The 26,906-nt window shown below is 51.2% G+C and overlaps 1 protein-coding gene across 7 annotated transcripts in view; it reads right to left on the bottom strand.

The window, feature by feature from the left end:
• Positions 1-26,906, bottom strand: part of Rbp6 (RNA-binding protein 6) — a 191,368-nt gene that overhangs the window by 10,170 nt on the left and 154,292 nt on the right. For 6 of the 7 annotated variants that reach the window (XM_033384873.1, XM_033384874.1, XM_033384870.1 and 3 more), the window contains 5 exons: positions 10,136-10,184; positions 4,142-4,224; positions 3,955-4,039; positions 259-294; positions 104-187 (listed from right to left, as the gene is read on the bottom strand). In XM_033384873.1, coding sequence (XP_033240764.1) covers positions 104-187; positions 259-294; positions 3,955-4,039; positions 4,142-4,224; positions 10,136-10,184 — 337 coding nt within the window. Of the gene's footprint in view, positions 1-103; positions 188-258; positions 295-1,595; positions 4,040-4,141; positions 4,225-10,135; positions 10,185-26,906 lie in introns of those variants that run through there. The other variant, XM_033384869.1, reaches the window with a different exon arrangement.

The raw sequence follows: 26,906 nt of genomic DNA, 5'->3' as shown, positions 1-26,906 counted from the left end.
GTGTGTGTCGTGTGTGTGTGGGTGCGAGTGTGTGCGAGTGGGTGACTGTGTGCCTTTGTGGGGTGTACGCACAAATACGAGAATATGGGTGAACGGGACTTACCAGTTGGATAGGGGAGTCCGAAGGAGGGATAGCCCGAATATCCGCGACCAGCGGCATAGGCAGCATAAGCAGCTGCCGGAAAGCCTGCGAATGAAGCAATATACGATCGGATAAGATACAGCTATAGATATAGAAATAGAAATTGATATAGTTACCTTCGGGCAATGTCCCCAGACCCCACATGATGTTATCTAAAAAGGTGGCATGAAAAACAAGAGAGAGCACATAAACAGATAATTACTAACATTCAGATCAATTAGAGATCAATTAGATTAGATCTAAGATATTAGAAACGAAAGAGAGTACCGAGATTATATCAGATATAGGACTAATTGATATAGATTATATGAAAGACTGCTTTACTATTATGTAGATTAGAGCGTATTCGGTTAGTGGTTAGTGTTTCGATTCGTGTGTACTTAGAGATCTAGAAATATTGTGTTTAATATGGCAACTAAGGAACACCGTCGTCGAGTCGATCGATCGTTCCACTATATACTAGGTGTGTGTGTGTGTGTTGAGTTCTAAAAGTTCTAGAGTACCCTCCCTCCCGATTTGTGGTTGGTTCTCTTTCGCAATAACAGCCTTGATCTGAGCTATTTATACATATATAGTAGTATGTAGAGTTAGAGTTAAGTATAGAGTTACATTTGATCGATATGACACACAAAGCTAAACACTTATTCGATATGTAATCTAAGACATTTAATGCTATTCTATGAGTATAAATTTCAATATTTTCGCTAATAGTTCTCTGCTTAAGATACGTACGAGTACAAGTACGAGTAGATATATGTTTGTATATGTATATATATATATCTATATACCCGATGCGGGGGCAATTCTAAGGCCTGCGACAGTGCATTTCTACGAAAATGCCACATGCCACCAGGCCATTGCCCCGCACAAACGGCTAAGGATAAGTGGAATCGAATCAAATCAAATCAATAGAGAATCATAACTATAATCACACACAAAATAACTAAATATATGGGCTAGAGAAATACTACAACTCAAGAAGGGGGTGGGGGAGAGAGAATTGAAAAAGGTTGACATCTATTAGGAGGGATATTTGTAAAAATTTGTATAAATTTAGCTTCGGGCCTCCGCTTTTCTCCAAAAACTTCACTTCTTCGACATCGACTTCGACTTCGACTTCGACTTTGACTTTGTTCCTCCTTTCCTTTCCTTTTCTTTCCTATCCTTTCATCTCCTGTCCTCTTCTCTCATTCGTTCATCTTTGGCATCAGTGCGTTGACGGATGGCTGGTTTCCGTTTCCGGTTTGTTTGCTTGTTTGTTGGTTTGTTAGTTTGTTTTGTGGCAACTTAGGCTAAGATTACAATGGATATAACGTCAAGTACGTCGAGTACAAGCTAGAGTCTGAACTTGAGCGCTTAATGCGCTTATCGTAATGCAATATATATATATATATGTATGTATATGTATATATGTATGTAGTACGAGTATGTAGTAGTATGTAGTGGTATATGTATGCGCTTCGAATGTATTGTATGTATGTATGTATTTACGAGTATAAGTGGGTATATGTATGCATAATAAATAGCTAGTCTCATGTTTAGTCAAATATTAATGGCTATATGCAAGACAAGTACAGTACCCACACACATATGCCATGTGTGGAGTGGAAGAGTGCAGGACGTGGGAGTCAAAGTACAACGAGAGATGTACGGGATGTACGGGATGCACGGGAAGTTGGCCAGGCTGGAAGTTGCCTGTTATTTCGATTACGACGGCCCTCGACTGTCGGAGCTGTAATTTGGCAAACGGGCGGCAGGACACAAGGAGGTCGGTCCTGTAATTGGGCATCCATTATCCATGATCCATTTTACCAAATTACACTCTGACAGCCGCTCTAAATGGGCATCATTCTCGCCCACCATTCCAACATTCCCTCATTCCCACATTCCCACATTCCATCATTCGATCATTTTTCAAACACAATACATGGGATATGCGTGTAGATACATATTTATATCTAATACTTTCTTGATACTTGCTCCTTTCGCTGTGTGTGAGCTGCTTCGACTTCGACTTCAACTTAATCGCTAATTGGTTACATTTGCTAAGATTCAATTCGATTCAATCCGATTTGATTAAATTAAGTGTTCATTTTTGTTGTTGCTTTTTGCCACTAGAGAGAGATACACTTTTGAAGAGCTATTGATATGAGAGATACGATACGATAATGTTCGATATACAAGAAAATCCAGTTCAAACATAAATGAGGCGCCGATTGCAACATAGTCCATCTTTTCGTTTCGATTCGATTCGATTTCGATTCGGTTTGGGGTCAATTTTACATTCATGTGGGGACGGGGAAGGGGGGGCTCTTAAGTGTCTAAGACATATGTTACATGATCGCCCTCTAAGGTCTAAGGTTGCTTCAAGATTGCCCCAAGTTGCTAGGTCATCTCGCAGCAATCACGCACATCTAAGCAGGCCCCTCTAGGACCTGCACTTAGCCTAGTATCTTAAGCTAGTTCGAGTAACTTCAGTTCTCTTAGGTTCTATCGAAAAAAACAACGTGTAGAATGCGCGCTAGTTAGTTAGTTAGTTAATTAGTTAGTTAATTGGTTCGTTAATCAAACGCCGCTTAGACAGAAACAAAACATACGATTATGGTACAGTAGGTACATGGCTAAGAGATTGTACACGTAATCCTAGGCCTAGGCTTAAGGGCGCCGCATACGAGCGCCTTTTATCATTTTTGGACATTGAGACGGAATGAGAGTCATATACGAGTATGTACTATGTTTATATACGAGTAGAAATATATGTGTGTACAAGTGTGTGTCCGCGTGTTTGTGTCTGTGAGAGTGTGCGTGTGTGGGTGTGTGTGGGTGCCATTAAAAGCAGAGAAATCCGACTGGAATCAGATCTGAAATCGTCTAGTGGATTGCCACGTCTCACTGCTGCCTGGGCGGTCACATGCCGGGCAGCTGGTAGAGGGAGGCGGCCGCAGCCGCCGCGGAATTGGCGCCCGACATCTCCAGGCCGCCCGGCATCGCCAGCAGCTCGCTGAGCGGATAGTGGGCCGCTGCCAGGGCCGCGTTCTGACGCAGCTGCGCCTGCTGGGCCACGGCGGCGGCGGCTGCCGCTGCGGGGGTGTTGGCGGCCGCCGTCAGGGCGCTGAGCGTGGCGCCGGGCGCTCCTCTGAGGCCGCTGCTCACGGCGGCGGCGGCCAGCAGCCGCTTGTAGCCCATCACGGCAGCGGCGTCCGCGTAAAGGGAGTTGGCCAGAGCGGCGTTGCTCTGGCTGGCATTGGCTGCCGCTGCGTACTGCAGCAGAGAGGGGCCGCCCGTGGGGGCAGCGCCCGAAAGGGGCATCAGCGAGGGAGTGGCCCCTGCAGCAGCGGCCACCGCTTGAGCGAGGCTCTGCTGCTGCTGCTGTTGTTGCTGCTGCTGCTGCTGCTGGTGGGCGGCGACGGCAACCGCCTGTTGCTGCTGCTGCTGCACCGCCTGCTGCTGCTGCTGCTGCTGGCTTACAGCCGCTGCAGCTAGGGCGGCCGCTGAAAGGTGGGCGGGCAGCGGATAGGGGGAGTATCGCAGCGAGGCGGCGGCTGCCGCGGCCCCCAGGAGCTGGTGGTGGGGGTGGTGGGCGTGTTGGTGGGTGTGGGTGTGTTGTGGTGCCTGTGAGTGTTGCTGTTGTTGTTGTTGTTGTTGTTGCTGCTGGTGGTGGTGGTGGTGGTGCTGCTGCTGCTGCTGATGCTGCTGCTGCAGCACGGAGGCGGCAGCGGCTAAACTACTTGGCAGCAGGCCAGCAGCGGACGTGGCCGCCGCCGCCGCTGCCGCCGCCTGATTGGCGTGGCTGCCCCAGACTACCAACTCACCGTAAGCAGAGCGGCCGGCCGCACGGGTCTTGGCCAGGTTGGCCGGCAGCATCACTTCCTTTGGCTGCGCCTTCTTGCACTCGACCTGGAGAGAGAAAAGCAACAAAAAGGAGAAGGAGATTGGGGAGTGGGGTGAGGAGAGTGGGGGGGTTAGTATCTGGGATTCATGGCGCTACGCTCGACTTACCATTTTGTTGTTTATCTCATGGAAATGAATTTCGCAAACTTTGTCTACCACATCTTCGCTTTGAAATGTAACGAAGCCAAAACCTGCAAAGAGAGGAAAGGAGAGAGAGCCAACAGATAAAAGAAGAACAGCGGAACAGCGAGACGAAAGGGGGGAGAGAGGGCGGTAGAGGGGGCTAGAGTGGGGCAGAGGGGCAGTGGGGTAGCAGAACGAGAGAGTGCAGAGTGGGCAAAAAAGTTTAAGGGCTGCAAAAATTGAACGAAATATGCTTTTGTGTGCGAGCGGCTAAATAATTTACTCAAGTGTCGAGACTCCGAGACACAGGCTGATGGCGCGCCCTCTGGCACTCTGGCCCCCATTCCTCACTCCTCCCCTTGTCCTTAGTCTGTCCTCAGGCTGACCTCAATATGCATCCCCTGCAGGGACTCAAGTGGCGGCTGGGCGAGTAATTCAAACACTGGACGCTCGCTCTGCTCCGGGTTTACATAATAAACTTTGCCAGCGGACAAAACTCAGTACTGAAGGAGGGAAGACTCCATCCCTGCCCATCCCATCCCAGGCCCATACAAATGCCCAGACCCACACCCGGCTCCCCCCCCCTCCCTTCGCTCTTGGGTCGTGGAGAGCCTAATAACTTTTTCCTAATGGCTGGCTGGTTGGCTCTATGGCTGGCTGCCGTCCTAGCTGTTCTGGCAGTTCAGCTATTTTTGATATCCTCAAATTAGAGGCTGACGGAGAACTTAAATTCCTGGAATCCCAAGTCATTCCAGGGCTCTGTGGCAGGCAGCAGGGAGCACGGAGCAGGGTCCCGAATTGGCAAAGGATTTATTGTAGCTTAATTGCATTTCTTCTGTTTGTTAAACTTACAAAATAGTATCCTCCCCTCGAGTGCAGGCAGCAGCAGCAGCACCAGCAGAGCCGAAACTTTTTATCGGATCGTGGAATATGATATTATCTCCAGTATCCTTCTGCCTCTCCCATTGGGTCCTGCCCCTCCACTAATCGCACCCTGAGGTTTTCCACTGCAAAGGCGTTCCACCAATTTGGCCTTATCGGGGGTTTTCAATTAGCGCAATTGTCTGAGATTTCACATGGTCCTTCGACCAAAGGACTCCACTCCACTCCCCTCCAGGACTCACTCTCACTCTCTCCCTGTCCCTGTCGCTCTCTGTGCAATTAGCAAGGCCAAGTGCAGACACCTGATGCCCCGAAAACCCGTATGCCGCTGCCTGCCCCATGGCCCCTGCCCCCTGCCGCCTGCCCCCTGCTCTGTGTACGTTTGTTTGCTTTTGGTATGCGGGCGTACAGGCGGACAGGGCGTGGCGTGGGCGTAACTGGCAAATTAGTTGAAACAAGTAACAGTAAACACGCAGGCTTATTAGCGACATGTGCCTGGAATGAGGAGAACGGCAACGCCAACAACAGCAGCAGCAGCAGCAGCAGAAGCTCCACTTGCCACTTGCCATTTGCCGCTTGCTGCATGGTCCTCTGCCCCGCAGCCTTCAGCTCCGAGCTTCTCGCTTGAGACAACGTGCGGGCAGGCTGCTTCCTGCTTGTCTCTATCCTTGCCTTGGAGTGTGTTTGTATTTGTTTTAATTATATAAAATTAGCGCACGTTGCAAGTTGCACGTAAAGCTGCCACTTAGGTTTCTGCTGCTGCTGCTGGTGCTGCCTCTTGTGCCTGGGCCTTCTGCTACTTTTTCGCCTTGGGCCACTCATAAATCAGCCGTAGAGCAAATGAAGCCAGCAATTTTTTGGTGTCCTGCCTCTACCTCTGTCTCTGGGCCCCTGCCAGCCCCTACCAGCCCCTGCCAGCCCCACACGTAACTCAATCAAAAATGTATCCGCTGGATACAAATGCGCCCTGGCAGCTTGAGGAATGCCCGGTCCGTTTGCCTCGTTTTCTGCGGCTGCCTTTTGGCCCTCAGCTCAGAGCTCGTGTTTGAGCCTGGTTCTGGGTTCTGGGTTCTGGGTTCGGGGTTCTCGGATCTGGGATCTGGGGGCTCGGTCTGCGGCCAAGTCGCCATTTTTACCTGTCGAAAATTTCCCGCAGGACGACGATGGCAATGGCAATGGCGATGGCGATAGGAGCTGACGATGGTCTTGGCAACTGCAAAAATTGCACACTCATGCATGTTATTGCCAAGAAGCGGACATAGATATATGTTCCAGGCATAAGCTCTCGCTCTGGCTATGCCTCTGCCATAGGATTGGGAGCAGGCGGCAGAGGGCAGAGGGCAGGGGCAGGGGCTGGGGCTGGGGACAGGCAGCACGGAGGAGCATTGCGCCAGCTGCTGTTATGACTGCGCTGCGCCGGCTTGCCAAAAAGAAAAATTACAAAATTTTCAATTTTAATATTAGTGGCGGCTGGCGGCTGGCGACGCCAACTGCCAGGTCTCCTTCTCGTGCTCCACCCCCCACCTCCACCCCCACCCCCACCCCCACCCACTCCAACTCTCTGTTCCCTCCTTGTGTATCTATCCGTTCCACCTTTTCTATTTTTTCTTTTTTGGGAGGGAGGAAGGCTGCTTAGGCGCACGTTGGGCATGTCCTTGGCTTGCCAAATGAAATTCATAGCATAGTTCTGGGCGCTGCTCTGCCGCTTGTGGACCCTGCTCTGTACAGTACAGACCGGCTAAGGGCAACATGTGTGGCAGCTGAGAGTCACAACCACATCTCATTCCACGAAACTGTGTCTTCGATCGAAGATCGAGAGGCCAAGCCATGCCACAAATATCGATAGTACTTTTGGGAGGACTATTGTTAGGGGGTTCCTTTCGAGCCTATATATAGTCAGACTCTTAGGAGAGTAGCTCTCTTCCCTCTTAGGGCGTCTCCACTGTAAGTGGAATTGCCCTCGTTGCCGCTGTTTCTGTTATTGTTGCCATTGCTGTTAGGGCCTGCTGCCTATATTGTTTTATGGCATATTCATATATTGTTTCCTATATTTTTTTCCAGTCCATTCCCATTCCTCATCCATAAAACGGTTCGCTAGTGTGTAGTTTTTGGGCCAACTGCTTGTGTCTCTTGTTTTTTGCCACTGCCCCAGCCCCGGCCCCAGCCCCGGCCCCAGCCCCGGCCCCAGCCCCGGCCCCAGCCCCGGCCCCAGCCCCGGCCCGGGCCACTGCCACTGCCACTAGCACTGCCCTTGCTGCAATTTTCAGTGACCAGGCTTATGTGTGTTCGAATGTCTGTCGCTTTGTCTATTTGTCTGTCTGTCCGTCCGTCTGTCCGTCTGCCTGTCCCTCTGTGTGCCTGTCGCTGTGCTGCACACATGATTTATGAATGAGTAACAAACTTGCTGCCGTGTAGCCGGAGCAACCGGAGCAACCAGCGACGTCTTTTCCACTTTTCCTTCACGTTCTTTTTTCCGGCTGCCCCTCCGTTGGCTTCTTTATTATAGTCGATGCCTTGTTTGTGTGTGCCGCCACCACGCTGGCAATTGCCACGTATACGGGGCAGCCAGCCCGCTCTCGGATCGATAAAATGCAATTACAGGCATATCGCAAGTGCCAGTAGGCAGGCGGAGGGCGGCGGAGGGAGCCGTATGGAGGCGGGGGCAGGCTGTGGATGGGACAGGAGCAGGAGCGGAGACGGAGACGGAGATTGGGCGATTGGTAGATGGGGCAGCCGGTAGTCCGACGACTCATGGCAATAAGGTCGTACATCGTCCAACTGTACAAAAAGTCGCCATCGCCGTCGTTGTCGTTGCCGTTGTCCTCGTCCTCGTCCTGGTCGTGGCAATGAAGGCTTCTGCTACAACTAATACCCTTTGATTAACGACACACATTTTCTATTGACTTGAGGAGGGGGGCGCCTCTTCCTCTTTCCATGCCTCTTGAACCAGGACGGACAGACGGAGGGACGGACGGACGGACGGACGGTGGCCTGTGAAGTTGGGCAGTTGGCTGCCCCTGCTCCTGCCCCTGCCTCTGCCCCTGGCCCTGGCCCCCAAACACTGCCTGCATATTTCATACCCTGTACTCCGATCGATGCACGCAATTGTAATTTGCAAAGCTGACATGGCCTGGCCCTCGTCTCCGTTCGGGCCAAATGAGTAGCTCAGCCAATGGGTCGTGTCAATAGCTAAACGGCCGGCCAATGCATTTTTAATTGGCAAATCAGAAAAGTAAGCCACACACACACACACACACACCCACACACAGCCGTGAAAGTCGTACGGGTATACCTGAGTGGAAATTCGTGGAAATATCGTTCCACGTTCCACGTCGTGGCCGCAATTTTTCTCATTATTTTTCCTTGTTATAGCCAGGGCTGGAGTGGGCCAGCCAGTGGGCGCCTCGTACCACCCCCACCTCCCACCCGAGTCTCTAAATCTTTAATGTGATGTCCGGGCCGTGTGTCCTTCACATTATTTTAAAATGCTTCATATTCGTTTTTATTGGCCGCCTTCTGTTACTGCCCCATCCAGGCGATTCCTTTCATTTCGCTGCTCTCTCTCTCTCTCTTTTTCAAGCCTTCTTTTTTATGTATGTACATATGACTGCATCATCATGCAGTTTCAGCGCACTCCAGCGTCCAATTAAGCGAAATGTTCTGTGGGCACTGCTCTCCCGCCGTCTCCCGCCATTCCGCTTCCTCGTTCCGCTCGTTCTCTGGCGCTTATCTGCGATGCGGCGCACAGAAGTGTGCTACAATTTTTTATGGGCCGCGCACAAGCAAAAATCATGTTTTCTTATTCCCGTGTGCGTAATTTGAAGGGCGCAAAAGTTAACAATGTCCGGGGGTTGCTACCAGCCAACTATTGATGTATGCTCTTCCATGTATCTGTATCTGTGGCTGTATCTGTGTCTGCGGCTGTGCCTGTATCTGTATCTGTATCTGTGCAGTGTGTGTGTGTGTGTGTGTGTGGCTGAGTGAGCTAATTACTTTCCACCAGATAGATAGAGGCAGGGGAGGGGAGAGAGGTGGAGAGGTAGAGAGACACTGCACTCGGACTGTGGTCTGCCGCCTCCCTGCGAATCGAGGTTTGTGCAAAATTGGGCACATCAATCTTAATGCCCCGTGTCTCAGGTTGTACTCTGACCCTACACCCTCCCACCCTGGCCACCCCCTATGCGCCTGTTCCTGGATTCTGGCTCTACTGCCCCTCCTGCCACACAACCACTCACAACGGACATGTCAATGGGAGTCAATGGGACCTGGTCGCAATGCGAAATTCGGGGCGTCATTTAAAACTTTAATAAGCAAAATTGACAACGACACAAGGCATCGGACTGTGCACAGGACATGGACACATCCAGTCCGGGGCCACCGGGGGTGGGTGGGTGGGTGGTTGGCTGGACATCAGGTGGACACACGATGGACAGGGATCTGGACTGCTGCTGCCGGACAAACGCAACGGTCAACGGTGGCGCAGTCGTGCGCTACAAGTTCGTGTAGCGGATGTACACTGGAGATTTAAGCCTTCTGCCGCTTCTGCTGGTTCTGCTGCTGCCGCTGCTGCTGCTGGTGCTGCTGCTGCCTCACCTGACCTCGCCGTCTCCGGAACGATGCTGCCCCCATCCTCTTATGGCCCTTATATCCGGTTGCATTGGCAGGTAATCTTTTCGGCTGCCTCTACATCCTGTTGCCTGGCCATTTTAATGCCTTAACAGGGCCCAGGACGCTCCGCTCCGCACCGCTCCGCTTCGCTCAGAGCCGTTGGCGAACGTTAAGGTTTTAAAACCTGAATTTAGCAATTTCGCCCGCCCCGAAACCCAATGGAAACCCCTTCATAAGTATCTTTTCCACCGCACACATAAAACGACTCTCGTATGATACATTGACATTGTCCGTGTGTCTGTGTGTGTGTGTGTGTGTGTGTGCTCTCTCTCGCACTTCCGGCTACCGGACTGCGAGCTGCGGACTACGGACTACGGACTATCGTATCATCGTTAAGGACCGGAAACCGGGGCTAGCAAATGGGGGCATTCTCTGGGCATTGTGGGCTTTGGCATTGGCAGTCCGCTAATGCGCGCATCGATAACTCACCTCTGTGCCGATTGGTCTGCTTATCGAACATCAGCATGGCGTCCTCGATCTGCAATGAGTGAAAAGATGGAGAGAGAGAGCGTTTCGTTAGCTTAAAAGTTGCAATTGTTCATTGGGTGTTTTTCTTCATAGTTTCTTAGTTTTTCTTGGCTGCACAGTTTGCGAGGCAGCAACTCAATTAATGGCCTGAATAAATGCTCGCAGCGGCAGACAAAAACTGCTGCTAATTGCAAAGTGAGTGCGCACAATGATGGCCCATAGAACGGGCTCCGTCCACATACATTCCGCCCCCCAGCCGCCCACTCAACACAATCCACCAAACCATTGGCTCCGCACACAGAGCGGCAGCGGGAGCGGGAGCGGTAGCAGAGCGGCAGAGTGAGAGTGAGAGCGAGAGAAGGCGAAAAAGTTTTAGCCATTATGGCGCACAAGAACTTATAATGATAGTTGACTGTCAAACCAGGCAACTAACTAACGAACCAACTAACTGAACTCAACTGAACTGAACTCAACTGAACTGACTTTCGAGCCGGTCGAGGTCCGAGCTCCGAGCTCCGAGCTCCGAGGGCCGGCTCATTACTGGGGAATCAGGGAATGATGAACTGACCGAATGACAGCGTGACAGCGTGACAGAGAGACGGTGGAGACGGGGGAGACAGGGGAGACCCCCTTCGGTTGTCATTTGATGTTTTAATTGATGGCCTAAATGAATGCATGAATTGTGGTGCTGCTGCTGCTGCTGCTGCATTTCTGTCTGCAAATTGGGTATCAAATTCTGATTGCCAATCTCCCAATCTATCATAGAATTTGATTTCGGAATCAATTTAGTTGCCACTTTGATGATGGTTATTCGTATCAATTCTGGGGAAAGTATTTAAATCTGCTTTGCAATTAAGCACAGCAGCAGCAGCAGCCTCTGCCACTGCCCCTGCCACTGCCTCTGCCCCTGCTCCTGCCTTTCGAGCTGTGGCAAATCCTCGATAATCTTTTGACAAACGAAGCCTTTTGATTGGCTTCTCCAACAAGACAGTTTTCACCTCAGTTTTCTTTGGCATTGGATTTGTGTGCTGTCTGCCATTCAATATTATAATGCGACAAGTTTTTCATCATCATCTTCGTCTTCATCTTTGCCCTCATCTTTGTCTTCTGTGTGTCTCTGTGAAAGGCGCTCCCTTTTCGCCGCCTCCTCCTCCTTCTGTATCCTTTCTGCTAATTGCACATTTCTTGGCAAAGTTTCGCTGCGGCCTTTAATGAGCTCCACGACCCGACCAGAGACTGCAGCTGGATGGAGCTGATGTCGAAGCTGAATCTGACGCTGATGCTAACGCTGACACCGAACCGTTCAGCAAGTCCCAGCCCCCTCCCCTCCCCCTGAGCCCCTTGTCCTGGCCTGTCCTGGCCGTGTCCTGCCATTTCTGCCTGCTTATGGGCCATTGATTAAGTTTAATCAATGCGCTTACGGCAACTCTTGCAACGCAACTCCTGTGCACAGTAATTAAAATGCAGCCACGACAGCGACGGCGACGGTGACGGCGACGGCGACGGCAGCTGCGGCCTTATAAAAATTAATTAAGCTTGCGATGCAGTTTCCCCTCTGCCCCCCGCTGCCCCCCACTGGTTGTTGTTCGCGCCTCGCGCGCCCTGCAATTCGCAGCTCTTCAAGTGCAGCCGTCGATGCAACCAACTACAACATTGTTTTTCAATTAACAATCAACAACAATGCCACAACAATACAAGCGAACAGAGCCGAATCGAGCGGAACGCAACGCAACGCAACGCAACGGAACGGCGAAGGTTGCACGCGCCAAATGACACAAAAATTGCCAGCTCAGGTGCCGGAAGGAAGAGGCAGGAGGAGCAGCAGGAGGAGCAGCAGCAAGTAGGTGCCACAAGCGGTGGCAACTACAATTGCAATTGTTGTTGTTAATTAAGCGGAGGCACAACTGCAAAAGCGTCCGAAACACAGCTCATTGCGGCGACGGCCTGTTGTTAATGTCCGCCCCATCGATGGGCCACGCCCCGCATGCCACCATCCATTGGGCTGTCATAATTACACAGCCCCTCTCGCCGCAACACGACAGGGATCGACTCGGTTCGGATCGCTTGCTGCTGCTGCTGCTGGCCCCTGCCCCCCTTGCCACATTCTGTTGCCTCTCCCATCGGGCAACCGCAAACTTTAATTCTATTAGCAAACGTTAAATGTACACCACGAATGTGGGTGGGTGCAGAGTGGGGCCCATAGGAGACTGAGGGGCGTGACAACTGCTGCCACTGCCACTGCCAGTGCCACTGCCACTGCCACTGGCACGGCTGCTTCTGTTTCTGCTGCTGCCACTAACAAGCAGGCGCACGCGGCGGTAATTTTATTTAAATCTGAATTCATTAATTCGTCATAATCCCCAATCATTTTGGCCGCCTGGCCCCCGCCCCCGCCAGACCGCTGCTGCTGCTGCTGCTGTCGTCGGAGGAGAACTTCAAAAAGCCATCAACGACAGACGCTGCTGCCACAGCACCCCCTTGCCCCCCGCACCCCACCGCCCGACCAGCCCCGAATGCCAGGCCATTCATTTGGCTCATTTTGTGTACAAAAATGATGCGCTCAGTGGAAACGGCGACGCTTCATTATCGTAATCGCTATATAAAACAGCGGGCAGACTCCGCAGACTACAATGTCAGACAGTCGCACGTACGTGGTGTGTGTGTGTGTGTGTGTGCGTGTGTATATGTATGTATTTTATGCGTTTTGTGGCACATTATGTGCCTAGAGATGAGAGGCGACTCCTGCCTTCTGTGGCTGACATTAATGAATGTTGCCGACAAAAGAGTGCTGCGGGTGATTTTTATTTCTCTGTGCGCCCCGCCCCGCCCCGTCCCGCCCCACCCCGCCGTTTGCCCCGTCAAAATTAAAGGCAAACCCTGGCCGAAAAAAAGGAGGCCCAAAACGAGCCATCGATAAGGAAGTTGGTCAAAGAGGAAGATGGATGGAAGCAGAAGGAAACAGAAGGAACCCCAGAATGAAATAAAGGGGTTGGCTCTGGCGCTCTGGCGGTGTCTGCAAGTCTGATTTTGATGTAAAGCGAAAGGGTTTTTCTCGACCATTTCCCCGGTTAGCCTCGATTTCCCTGGTTTCCCTCTGTTTTGCCCTGCCTTTCCCCCGTTTCCGAGTTTTGTGGCAGCTCTGATTCGCTGATTTTCCTCCTGTTAAGTGAAACGTTTTTAATGAGGCATTTTCATGATTCCCTGACTTTTCAGCTATTTTTCTGGCTCTCCTGTTCGCCCAAAAGGTACTGCCCGGAGTTCTTTATTCAACGAAAGGGTTCTTTGGGGGGTCTCCGCAGCTAAACGGCTTTAAACTAAACAACTTGCTGGGCAAATGGAAATACAATTATGAATCGCATGGATTGTCTTTTGGCTTTCGATGAAAATTTACTGCTTTCTGTATTCCAGGAATACTCAAGTCTCCTTAAATCGTCGGCCATCCCCTGCCACTAGCCACTGGCACTCCCCATCCATCCCTTGTGCATTCCCCCCAGTCCCCCCAATGCCCTGTATCCTGGCCATTCCCACGCCTTTGGTTCTGTTTCAAAGTCCCCAAAGTTCTAACTGGATAATTTGCAGTAATTCATCTTGCTGGCGGTTTTCTCAGTTCTCTGCTCGACGCTTTTTTCTGCCCCTCCCTCCCTCTGCCCCCCCGTGGGCTTTCCTCCCCCGCCACCGACCGCTTTTGTATGCCTGCTTGATTGCGACAATTTATACGGCGTCAGGCTTGTCAGGATTTGGTTTTTGGTTGCTTCTCTGCGCCATGACGTGGCTGTGGTTGCTTGTAAAATTGAAAAAAGGAATAAGTGGCAGCAGGCAGCAGTGGCAGCAGTTGGAGCAGCTCTTCAAAAATAGTACCACATAGACAGATAGAGATGGAGATGGAGAGAGAGGCGGAGAGCGAGAGAGAGACGAATTTAAAGCTGCAAAAGTGAATAGTCATACATCTAATGATAGCTCTGCTCCTCCTTCCTGATCCTACTCCTCCCTCCTCCCTCCTGGCCGTTTGAAGAACCAAACCGAAAAAGCACTCGACTGGCTCCCAGCACTTACTTATTTTTCGTTTGTGCAAAAAGAGCGACGAGAGCAAAGTGATGGGAAAAAAGTAAACTTTTGCTAGCTGCCACTGCCGCTGCCGCTGCTGCTGCTGCTGGACGTGTGCGATTCTCGTCTGTGGAGCAGCGGGGGGGGGCGGACTGGGGGCACGGTCTCGGGCTCGGCCTCTAGCTGAAGCACGGGCTCGTGTCTGGCTCTGTGACTGAGATCACGGCGGCGGGGGTGGTACCATCTTTCAAAAAACTTTGGCCAGGCGACAGCAAAAAAACAGCACTGGCAGAGGCACTGGCAGAGGCAGTGGCAGAGGCACTGGCAGTGGCAGAGAGTTCTTATATACCACATCCTCTACCCGTATGTATCTGTGTCTACCAGTGTGCGTGTGTGTGTGCGTTTGTGCGATGTAAGCACATGACTGCGTGCGGTTGAAATATAGATAAACTTTTTTAAGCTCGTATTTATTACATATTTGGCTGTAAGTAGAATTTAAGTTGCTTTTTGCTTCGTGAACAGACACCGAGCGACGACAGACACTCACACACACACACACACACACACTGCGTATGAGTAATGTCCAAGGAAGCACTCCCCTCTCCCCCCACCCCCTGTGGCTGCCACCCCGCCCAATTCCCCAGCTCTCTCTCTCTCTCATGTGGCATGCGATCTGCTGTTTGTGGTAAATTTGCAATCAAAAACGCATCAATTGATGCCATCAGAGAAAAGGAGAGCGAAACAGAGCGAGAGAGAGAGAGGGAGACAGAGAGAGAGCTAGAAGGACACAGCATTAATGAGGCACACTCGTGCATGTCGCAGGCCCAGGATATATGTACTATATATTTCAATTAAAAAAGGATTCCATTTATAATCCGCAACTTGATTTGTTATGCCAAGGCACAACAGCAGCGGCAGTGGCAGGGGCAGCGGCAGCCGCAGGAAGCTGGAGGAAAACCGAGAGACCAAAACCTCGCCATTAGCTGCACGAATGGAACGCAAGTATGAATATTAAATATCCTTCTATGCTGAGTGGAACCAGAGCCAGAGCCACAGCCAGAGAGCAATTAGGAGGAAGAGACAGAGAGACAGAGCGAGAGGGATAGAGAGAGAGCGAGAGAGAGGACAGGGAATGGCAAATGGCGAATGATGAAAAACGCTTTTGCATAGCTGATGCCAGCGATGGCTTAGTAGATCAACTATTAATGGAAAAAACCAAATCAAATCAAAGCAAAGCAAAGCAAATGAAGGCACGCACTAAGAGAGATAGAGTTACGCACACACACACACACACACCCACACACACACACACACACGGGCACTAAGGTGACCCATGGAAAAGGTCATGGACTACAAAATACAAAAGAGTTGGAATTTGCATAAATTTCCTTTGTGAGAAAAGCCCTGAAAAAGATAGACAGACGGACCGACCGACCGACCGACCGCCTTTTAATTTGATTGGATTCAAATCTCAGAGTCTCTGAGTCTCTGAGACTCTGGTTGCACGCACATTTTATGGACAAAATCGAATATACTGCTAATATCTCGTTACATCGCACGAGACACCAGATACGATACGCTTGCACATATGTATATCCGGGGGGATCATAGTTTTATAACCACTCGAAAGGTCAGCTTAAACATTTTCAAATTAGTTTTTATCGGTGGTTTTTGGGGGCTGGGGGAACGGGGTTTGGTGCTGAGAGATTATCTCACTTATCAATTTGCTGGACAAGCAAAGTTTACCAGGGGCTATGCACACACACACACACACACACATGGACACACACACGGACACACGGACACACACGTACTCGTAATGGTATCCTGAGCAAAGATAAACTTGCATTTTAAGCGTCAATCTCCATTATAACCCTAATGAAAGCAGCTTTTCCTGGCCTCCACTCCCCCCTCCCCCCTCAACACTCCCCCCTCCCTTTCTCTCTAGAGCACCCCCTGCACTCTGGCTCTCTGGCTTTCATTCTTTTGGCCTGGCTAAAAACTTGTCATCAGTTTTAATAAGCTGGCCGCAAAAACTTTGTCACTTTTTTCAAGGGGCAACGGGGCACAGGGGGCAAGGGGGGCAAAGAGGCCAAGAGCTAGAGATTTCTTGAGCTTTCGTTAGCTACTAAAATTTAATTAATATCGATTTCGGATTTGAAAAGGTTCTTCTCTCGACCCAAACACACACACACGCACACACACACACATCTGCGAACGGGGCACATTTTGCGGCAGGCCTTGAGAGGGAAGGAGAGAGAGAGAGAGAGAGTACACAAAAAGGGGAACGCAGGAGCACAAAAAAGCAAAGAAAAAGATGAAGACGGAGGACACACAAAGCGAATGGGAGGTGCCACGGGGGCCACGGTGGCACCGGGCACGGGGCACGGGGCAAATGCGAATTGGGGCCTCTCCACTCTGGCCATACAAAGATGTTACAAGCTTAGGCAAGAAGAACTTGCAACGGCAGCGGCAGCGGCAGCAGCAGCGCCACTGAAAAACTTTTAATCTTTCTTGAAGCATAAGTAAGATATATGTACTCCTTCCTCCTTCATTCCTGCTGCTGCTGCGTACATGTGTGTGTGTGTATAGTATGGAAGTATGTGTGTGTGTGTGTGTGTGCTTATATGTGATTTCAAGAATGGAAGCAGCTGCTCAATATTTTTGCAAAGACTTGCGAGTGGGATTGAGATTTCTAATGGGATTGGTTTTCTGTTTCCATCTCTCCTTCTCTCCCTGTCTATCTCTTTCTCTCTTTCGCTCCAAGAGTCCTGTGCCTGTGGCAAGCAGTTAAAGTTGCTCTTCGGCCATATAAAACAACTTGCAGAACAATTTTCGTTAATTAAAATATTTTCAATGTGTAGTTATATGCTCGGTCTTGGTCCTCGTCCCGTGGCCCCAGTGTCCTGCACAGAGGGTGTCCTGGCCATGGCCTCCTGCTGCCGCTGCTGCTGGTACTGGCCCTGGGTCGCCGTCGTCGCTGCTAAGGATGCTCGAATTACAAAGCAAATTATAATTTCATGAAAGTTAAACGAGCAACTCTCCAATGCTGCTGTTCCTGCTACTGCTGCTCCTGCTTGAGGGTCACTGAGCTGGAGGGTTGGAGTGGCTTTGGCTCTGGCTCGGGCTCGGGCTCTGGCTCTGGCTGTGGCTGTGGCTGTGCCAGCGTGGGCGTTCGTTGCGCACTTGAGTGCAAAGGTGGCCGGGCCAGGTCGCCGGGGCCTGTGCCCGAGATTGGGAATTAAACATGCTGCCAGGGAGCGAGCAATGCAAAATATATAAGAATAAAAAGTGAATTGGGAGCCACCACGGAGGCACAGTAGAGCTCCTGCTGCGGCTCCAACGGAAGCACTGGCCCCAAAACTGGGACCAGGACGGAGACCGACCGACCAGCAACAATAAAAACCGAATTTTTTGTGTGCAAGTGCGAATTTATGTCTTCAATTATTCAACGCCTCATTTGTATGCCCCGCTTCCTCTTGCCGCCTGCTCTTTGTGTGTGTGTGTATGTGTGTGTGTGGGAGCTATGCTAAAATGCCAGCATGCATTTCCGTTTCCGGCCAGTGGCAGCGGCAGCGGCAGTGCCAGTGCCAGTGCAGTGTTGGCATGGCCATCATTGCCACTGCATATGGCTGTATGGCTGCACATGTGCCATGTCCTCCCTGCCACACGCCTCGTCCTTCTGCTGTGGGGCCTCCTTCCCTGCCTCCCTCCCTCCCTCCTTCCCGCTCTGGCAATTGAAATTTCAACGGGCGCAAAAGTAATTCAATTCAACGCCAGACGGCAGACGGAGACGGAGACGTCGACCGGCCTCTGGACCAGGACTCGAGTCCTCTCGAGTGCCGTGCCGTGCCGCCTGCCTCCTCATGCATATCCTTATATAAGTTTTCGGGGGCTCAGGCTCTGGCTCAGGCTCTCTGGCTGGTCGGCAGATTCCACTTTGAAGGCCCCGAGAACAAAGCATTTAAGAAGTTATTGTCATAAATGTTTGAGTTTTCCACCCCCCTATCCCCATGTCCCTCGACATGTCTTCACCTCTGACTTGTACAGCCACTCCCACTCCCACTCCACCTCCCACTTGTTCCGCCCTGGCGAAGACACAAACTTTTATTTAGCCATGTTTGAATGCCGCCTGCAAAAGCCACCGCCACTGCCACCGTCCGACAATTTGCAATTCTAATGTAATTTTTTCGCGAATCATAAGTTAGGAGCAAACCCTCCCCGCCCCCCATCCAACCAGCCCCCAAAAACAACTCAACTCTCAGAATCGCTTCGCTCTTTGAAATGGGGCGGGGATTTACTTGAAAATATCCCCACAGCTCTATCGCTTCTACCCCCCTCGCCCTCCTCCCCGCCCCGTCGGGGGGGCTTTGACCAATTGTAAAGTTCTCCAAAATTCGGTTATGGCGGCTTTTCCTCGTTATTTACGCGGCACAAATCGATCAGAGCGCAAACAAAAACGAAGACCCGGAAAAGAACACAACAAAAATATGTTAATTTTCGTCCTTTTTCCTCCTTCATGTTTATTGCGCGGCCGATGAGTACGAGAATTAATACGAAATCGGAAACGAATGCGGAATGCCCTGAAAGAGACCCCAAAAAGGGTATTCCTGAGGGCACGAAGGAGCTGCCAGAAATGTGCTTTAATTGATCGTCGAGAAACAGTGAGAGATCTCTGTGTGTTTTCCCTGGTGTCCTCCCTGGTGGAATAAATTCAACAACAAATTGCCCGCCCTCCAAAGTCGTGGAATGTTCGGATGCTCGGATCCACTCATAATTAGCAGCGAAAAGGGATTGCGAGAAGCGCAAAAAAAGGGGACACAGAGGGTCCGCAAATACTCTTAGCCCCGCCCGCCGCCCCCCGCCCGCAGCCCACAGCCCGCATACCCTGGAAAACTCCGCAAATGAAACTCAAATTTAAACAATGCCACATCGCATTTACATTTGCATTATTTAGCATTTAAGCGTCACGCGTTGCGTAAACAAATTGTGCAAACAACAACAACAACAGCAACAACAACAACAACAAAAGCAACAACAACAACAGCAGCACAAGCGCGTAATTCATTAAACAATTTCTTTTTGCTTTCTCCTTTGCATTGCCTTTTTTTCTTCTCTGCTGCCGTTCTGCTGAGTATTTGTTCTTCGGAATGGGCGGGGGTGGGGATTGGGGATTGGGGCTTGGGGCTTGGGGTTGGGGTTGGGAGGATTGGTTGGGGCTTATCTCAAGTGAAGCTGTAACTGAAGGCAGCGGCAGCAGCAGCAGCGACAGCAGCGGCATTCAACTGAGACTCTGGGGATTTAGTTGGTCAGTTTTTAAAGCCCCCACAACTACACACACACACACACAGACGGGACACACAGGACACACTGGACACACTCAGGCTGTATGTATGTGTATATCACAAACACACCAATGCACTTATTGGTTTACTTGTTTACATGGCAAGCTGCTCGTTTTCACACTCTTTCCTATTTGCTTTAACATTTTCGCATGCATATGCATGCAGCAGCAGCAGCAGCGGTGGCAGTGGCAGCAGCGGTGGCAGTGGCAGCGTCAGCTAGGACCCAGGAACCAGGAGCCAGGAGCCAGGCGGACGGACCGGACGATGTCCAGAGCGATTCAGAACGATTCAGGGCCCAAGAGCACAGCACAGCACAGAACAGGATGTCCCCAGCTCCATGTCCTTGCTGCTGCTGCTGCTGTTGGTGTTGGTGTTGCCGTTGTCCTGCGGTGGCATTTCAGTTGCCTCCACTGAATGTGCATGTGCATTTGCCTGTGTGTGGGTGTGGGTGTGGGTGTGCGCTTTAAGTGCGCTTGTATGCGTCTGCAGTTGTTTGCAATGTTTTTACATCGAATGTTGATTGTACAAAACCACTGAACAAGAAAAATTAATTATACAAAAACGTCACCGCCAAACAGCTACCGAAAACTGTTGACCCAATCGAGGAGCAGGAGCAGGAGGAGGAGCACGAGGAGGAGCACGAGGAGCACGAGGAGGAGCACGAGGAGGAGCAGGAGCACGAGAAGGAGGAGCAGAAGTAGCAGAGGAGATGCCACAGCAGGAGCAGAAGCAGCCTTCCCACACACACACACACACCCAGACCCACACCCACACACATGTATTTATTGTCTGATGAAATTTCGTTTCGTTTTGCGGCTCAGATAAAACGAATTTATGCCTAACCAAGAGACCGAACAGCACAGCCAGACACACATATATTTCATTATATTTATTTATTATTTAACATACGAATACGAATACGAATACGAATATTAGACAGACAGGAGTGCAGGGGGGGGGGGCCCAGTAACCGCAGTGTTTAAAACGAATGTAATAAATCAGACCTAACTGGCAGTTAGACAAAAGGGCATCCAAGTGCAACCGCGGCAACATCAGCAGCAGCTGTGGCCAATGCCATCTAGAATCAATTTATGCAAAGGCCCCCACGCCCCGCCCCACGCCTCTCTCTCGCTGCTCTTGAATCCACAAATAATAATCCTTCGAAATCGGTTAAAACAGCTTTTAAGCAAATGTAAAATGTAAAATCTTGTAGCATACTTTTAAGCGCTCGCTTAATATGCGAGGGAGGATTCAATGGGTGGTTTTTCTGGGGAAAAATGCTAAGCCGCGGAGCAGCAGAAGCAGCAGCCGTAACAAAACCAAGACGTTGAATGCCCCGGGCTCTGTACGTGTTCAAGTGTGAAGCTGCCAGCACAGCACAGCAGAGCAGCGCGCTGCCACGCCCCCGCCGCTTGAAAGCACTTGCTCTCCTGCTGCTGCTGCTGCCCCATGCTACCCCATGCTGCCCCATGCTGTTCCTCCTTCTGTGCTCTGCACTTTGTGGGCGGCACAAATCGACGCTTACACTTATATTATGTATTTTTTTGTAGTCGTCGTTGTATTTCTGTTTTCTTCCACATTTTTTGTGCTGCCCGCACACGGAAACTGCGTTTTTGCATTCCTTTCTGTGGCATTGCATTGCATTTAGATGTTGCCTTCGAGTGTGTGGGTGTGTGTGTGTGTGTGGGTGTATACATCTGTGTGCGTGCTCGGCTTTTGTTGCCGTGCAATGCAATTGCTTAGACCACCAGCCCCACGCCTTGCCCCCCCTCCTCCAGTCTTCAGTCTTCGGGTAACCGTTTTCTGGGACTCCAGCAAGTTTTTATTTCAAGCAGCCAGCAGCGGAAGTGCGGCTCTTGTTGCTGCTGCTAGAAGTAGGAAAATGCTTACAGCGGGGGGCGGGGAGGCGGTGCCAAGAAGCCAGGGGGATAGTGGGGCAGCAGAGTCGGATCTGGAAGCTGGATGCTGAATGCTGGCTGCTGGCTGCTGTGTGTGCAACATTGTGGCACATGGCAAACTGATGACAACGACAATAACTGTAATGAAACTGAGATAAGCTCTGGCCACAGCAGCTCCACCACCAGCACCACCAGCACGGTGGAGGGGAGTGGGGGACTCGATGGCATTCCCCTTCTGGCGGAGTGGTCTCCCGGAGCCAAATGGCATGCTCATTTGTAGCGCTATTGTTGGACGCTGGGGCACAAATTGTGTGCAACGGGATCTGTCCAGAGAGACGATTATCGCGGTCGGTTTCAACCCCCCCTCCCCCCCCTCCCGCACCACAAATGAAGGAGTGTCCAAATGAAGCTTAGGGGCTTTCTGCCAGAGATTCTACCCCAAAAAGCAGTGATTGATGGCGGATGATGGATGGACGGATTTGGAAGTTGCATGAATGGAGGATATGCCTCCCAAGAAAGTAGTGCTACCGAAAATCGTTCCAATTTAATATTTAAATTGCTTTCTCAAGATTCAGTCATGCAAATCGATTAAACTCCACTTCCACTTTAGGCTTTTCTTTCTGCCACCCGGTCACACTGCCACACGGCCACACTGCCACCCGGCCACACTCCTACACTGCCGCACTCCCACTCTCGTTCTCTGTCAATCTTTTCCTTTGCTTTTTGCCGAATTTTTTCTTTCCAAATCTAACCTCTCCGCTGGCCACTGAATAATTAAAAAAAATTTGCCACTCAGTTGGCTGCTGGCTGCCCCCCTGCCACCCTGCCCCTTCCCACGGCTGTGCCAGAGAGAACCACCCCGAGAGCAAACAGTGTGACAGCCTCAACCGCTGCCACTGCCACTGCCACTGCCACTGCCGCCGCTGCCGTCTTCTTCTCCTCGTTTCAGCGTCATCGTAGCTGTCAGCTTCAACTACGCTTTCGTTTTTATGCCCCCAACTCCTAACCGAAAAAAAAGAGAGAGAGAGACAGAAACGAATGTTGAAACTGTTGATGTTGACATTGCGCCTGGTCTGAGGTCTGGGGTCTGGGGTCTGGTCTTCCCGAACATCCCTATACAATATTATATATATATCCGTATCCGTATGCTGGGACTGGAGACCCATCCAGCCTCCTCGCTGCTCCTCCTGCTTCCGTCTTTCGGGCACTCTCCCCTACTTCACCACTCCACCACTCCACTCATTCCCATTCCTCATGTTTGGCGAGTGATTTATTTGACTGACACTTTTTTCTGCGTTGATTGCATCGTAATCCCAACATAATGAGTACTGTTATATTTCATGGCCATTCTCGTTGCGAGAGAGACCCAAATGAAGTAGACAATTTTTCAAAAAACAAAGACGCAACATAATGGCGGCTGCGGAATGGAATGGAATGGAATGGTGGGTGTGCGGTGTGTGCGGTGCGGTGCGGTGTGGGTGGGCACAACGCTTTCGTTTCGCCATTCGCTTCCATTGTGCATGTGGCACACGTAGGCGGCCACTTGAGAGAGGACTCGTCGCGGACAAAACGTTGCTCAAATTTTCATCATTTGTTCGCGTCAGAGGCAGGACGAGCATCAGCAGGAGCAGGAGTACGAGCAGGAGCAGGAGCAGAAGCAGGAGCAGAAGCAGGAGTACGAGCAGGAGTAAGAGCCAGGCCATTTGCCGCACATCAAACCCATTCCGAGCGAGGGAAAATTTCTATTTGGGTCTCATTTCCCCAACTAAATTTCATTTCTTACGCTCCGCCACATCGACAATCTAAATTGGAGGATTGAAAAGGGAAAAGCGTTGAGGGATTTTCCATTCAAGTGGCACTCAGGAGTCAGGGAGTCAGGAGTCAGAGAGTCAGGAGTCAGAGAGTCCGAAAGACAGACCCCCTTCGAGATGTAGCAATACTTCCGTTTAGTTTCAAAATTCCTTCACTTGTTTCCTTCATTGCTTTTCCGGACCGTTTAGGACCTTGTGTTTGAGGGCAGCGATGACAGCCGTACGGGGATTCCGAGCCATGATCGTGGGTCCGCCCGGCTGCGGCAAGGGCTTCGTGGCCCAGATGATGGTCAAGGCGTACGGGGCCGTGCACATATCCACGGGCGACATGCTGCGCGACCACATCCGCCACCGCACCTCGCTGGGCAAGAAGGTGGAGCAGTACACGTCGCGGGGCAAGCTGGTGCCCGACCGCCTGCTCACCCGCATGGTGGAGGATGCCATCGACAAGACCGGCAGCCACAACTTCATCCTGGACGGCTTTCCGCGTAACATAAACCAGGCGCGGGAGCTGGACACCATCGTGTCCCTTGACTTTGTGCTGGACCTGTATCTGCCGGTGCAATCGATCATAGCCCGCCTCAGGAGCCGCCTGGTGCATCCGGCGTCCGGCCGGGTCTACAACACCCACGGGGACATGGCGCCCCGTGTGCCCGGCCGTGACGACATCACCGGCGAGCGGCTCGTGCGCCGTGCCGACGACGCCTCGCCCCAGGTGGTGATGGCTCGCCAGAGGCTGTTCGCGGAGGAAACCGTTCCTGTGATCCATCACTACTCGCAGAAGAACATCCTGCACACGATCCTGGTGCGCCACCACGAGAGCATGGTGCCGCTGGTGAAGCGCTACCTGGCCAAGCGCTGGCCCAAGCGGCACCACCGCAGGTTCCGTCCCCAGCGTCACATCGAGCTCGTGTGTAATCAAGGCGTCACCCCCAAAAGGTATCGCAGAGAGGTCGCTCGTGTGTACCATAAATAAAGGTCAGTTCTTTCTCTTGATTTTCTGGCGGATTCTCTCTCTCTCTCTCCCAGCAAACGTGTATTCCATTGTCATCCGATGGCGAATTCGAAGTGAGACGACATTGTCCGATGAACACCTCGTTGTGCGCCTCAGGCTTTCACTGGACCATCCATACATCCTGCCGTCCTGCCGTGCTGCCGTCCTGCCATTTGGCCTCTGGCTCTCATCTCTTTTGCAGCTCTAACGATTCGCTCTGTGGCCAGCATTTGGCACCTGTTAGGCCGTAGGCCGCTTTTGTAACTCATGGCACGATGGCCCTGCTCGACAGGCCCTCTGGGCCCATTATCATACATCCAGTAGTCCAGTAGTCCATCCATTGGTGGATTCATTGTTGTCCGCGCTTTAGATATTTCGGAGATATTTTTTGGGGTCTGTGCTTAAAAAGTTTAACGAGTCTGAGGGACTCCGAGTCGCAGATTTTCCTATGCATAATGCGGACTTGGACTGGAACTTGCGACTCCAAATGGGGGCTAATTTCTCTATGTCTGTGCCGCACTCTCCCCCTCTCTCTCTGTCTTTCTCTCTGCCTGTGCCCTTTCTTTCTGTTTCGTGTCTCGCTATCCCTGGGCCTCCCCTTCTTCCGGCGCATCTGTGTGCGGCGGCAATAAAAACTTTTATTGTTGTCACACGTAGCACACTGTAGCGCAACAGTGAAGCCAACAGTCCTGCAGGTCCTGTGCCTCGTTCCCCCCCAACCCCCGTCCCCCCGCTCCCCCTCACCATTTGTGTTGTGTAACCTGCGTACGTACTTCCGTTTTCCGCTTTGCTTTGCCGTTTCCCCCTTGGCTTTCCCCTGGCTTTCCCTGGGCTTTCCTTTCCCTCTCCTTATTTTTTATTTCGGGCCCTGGCCAAATTGAATAAAATGGCCTCAGTTAATGGTTGTCGGGCTGATTCAGTTAGCGCATAAAATGAGCAGAGGCTCTATCCGCCATCTCTCCAGGAGCCCCCCCCTCTCCCCCTCTCTCCCCGGTTCGCTCCGGCGCTGCCTTGCTCTTCTGCTCGTCTGGCTGCCTTTCTCTGCCTTTCTCTGTATATATTTTTGGTCACAAATGTGGCTCTCGGCCTAAATCTCGGTTTTACGAGCGCATTCCTTTGTCCTGGTCCGCTCGTCCTTCGTCCCTCGTCCTTCCTCCTTCGGCCTTCGCATTTCACATTTCACATTCGCCATTGTTTTCTTTATTATTTGTTTTATTTTTACATGCTTTTGTGCGAGAGTCAGTCTTTAGTTGGCCCATTATCGCAGGGTCCAGGAATGGAGCGCGGCCGCTACGAGTGAGAAGTACAGTGTGGCATGCGGCATGTGGCACTCGACAGAGGTTTGGGCTCTGCCCAAGGGCCACAACTCTCTGAACAATGTGAAAATCAATGCTAATATATTAAACATGATTGTTCTCGCTGCATGTGTACACATTTTTTTTTTATGACAGCGGTACAGTTCCCACAAAACGTGCGACACGGCGGGGGTGGTGGCAGAGGGGGGAGAACTGTAACAAATTGCAGTCAACGCATGAATAAATAGATTTTAAATTTCCGAACAACAAAGCAACAAAAAGAAACAACTATAAAACGTTGCAACAAAAGGCGAATGATTTTGAAAAGAGAAAGACTCGCCCCGAAGAGCATCGAATATAGAGTTTTTTTTGGCCAGAACCAGGATCCGAGCCCGAAACCGAAACAGGGTCTGATCCAGAGACAGGGACAGGGACAGCGACAGCGACAGACAGTCGGTGGGGATGTTGCATTTAAATGAACGACTGCAAAATGCAGACAGTCGGACATGCAAATGGCAGTGACGAGATGTAGGTGGCACGTGGCATGTTCGGGTGGGGGGCGGAGGGGGAGGGTGCCTCGATAGGGTTTTGGGGTAGGGCGCTGTGCTCCTTCCTGCTGCCCAGAGATGGAATGACGAAATGCCCGTTCGCCGGCTGCCTCGCCGCCTGCCTCGCCGGCTGCCTCTCTGGATGCCTCGCTGGCTGGTTGAGTGTTTAAAACGGCTATTGTGCAGCTTGTGGTTGCTTTGCAAATTGAATAAAAGTTCATTCGAGTGTAAGGGAACCGATAGCACACCAACACATACTCATGGCAAAGCGGAGCGGACAAAAAAAAAAAAAAGAACCAAGCAGAGAAAAACCCAACTGCGAACGAGCCAACGAACATTGAATGAATGTGAATGTAATCGTTTTGCAAATGAAAATTGATTTTTGAATTGTGGGTGGCCGCCTCCCTGCCTCTGCCTCTGCCACTGCCTCTGCCCCGGTCACTCTTCGTTCTGCCCCTCCACACCCTTGCCCGTCGCTGGTTCCAACCTTTCCAGCATCCAGCATCCGGCGCTCTATCACTCCCCAGCAAGCAACTAAATGAAATCAGCGACTGGACACGGCAGCAGCAGCAGCACAGAAACATGGAAGCCCTGGATACCCTGGAATAGCTATAGATTGTTCCCAGTTTCCGAGACTTTGATCACACAAATTCCTCTTTTAGACCGATATTTCATATAAAAGATACATCTGATCGTTGAGAGCGAGAGAGGGAGAGAGGAAGAGAGACATCGGACACTTCTCTACACTACATCCAATGCTCCGTTCACCTCCGATGCCCGCGGCACGTCCCTCTTCT

Source organism: Drosophila pseudoobscura, chromosome X (genome assembly GCF_009870125.1).
Source record: "Drosophila pseudoobscura strain MV-25-SWS-2005 chromosome X, UCI_Dpse_MV25, whole genome shotgun sequence".
NCBI lineage: Eukaryota > Metazoa > Arthropoda > Insecta > Diptera > Drosophilidae > Drosophila > Drosophila pseudoobscura.
The sequence above is the reverse complement of the archived record's forward strand: the minus strand, read 5'-3'. Positions and strand labels throughout refer to the sequence as shown.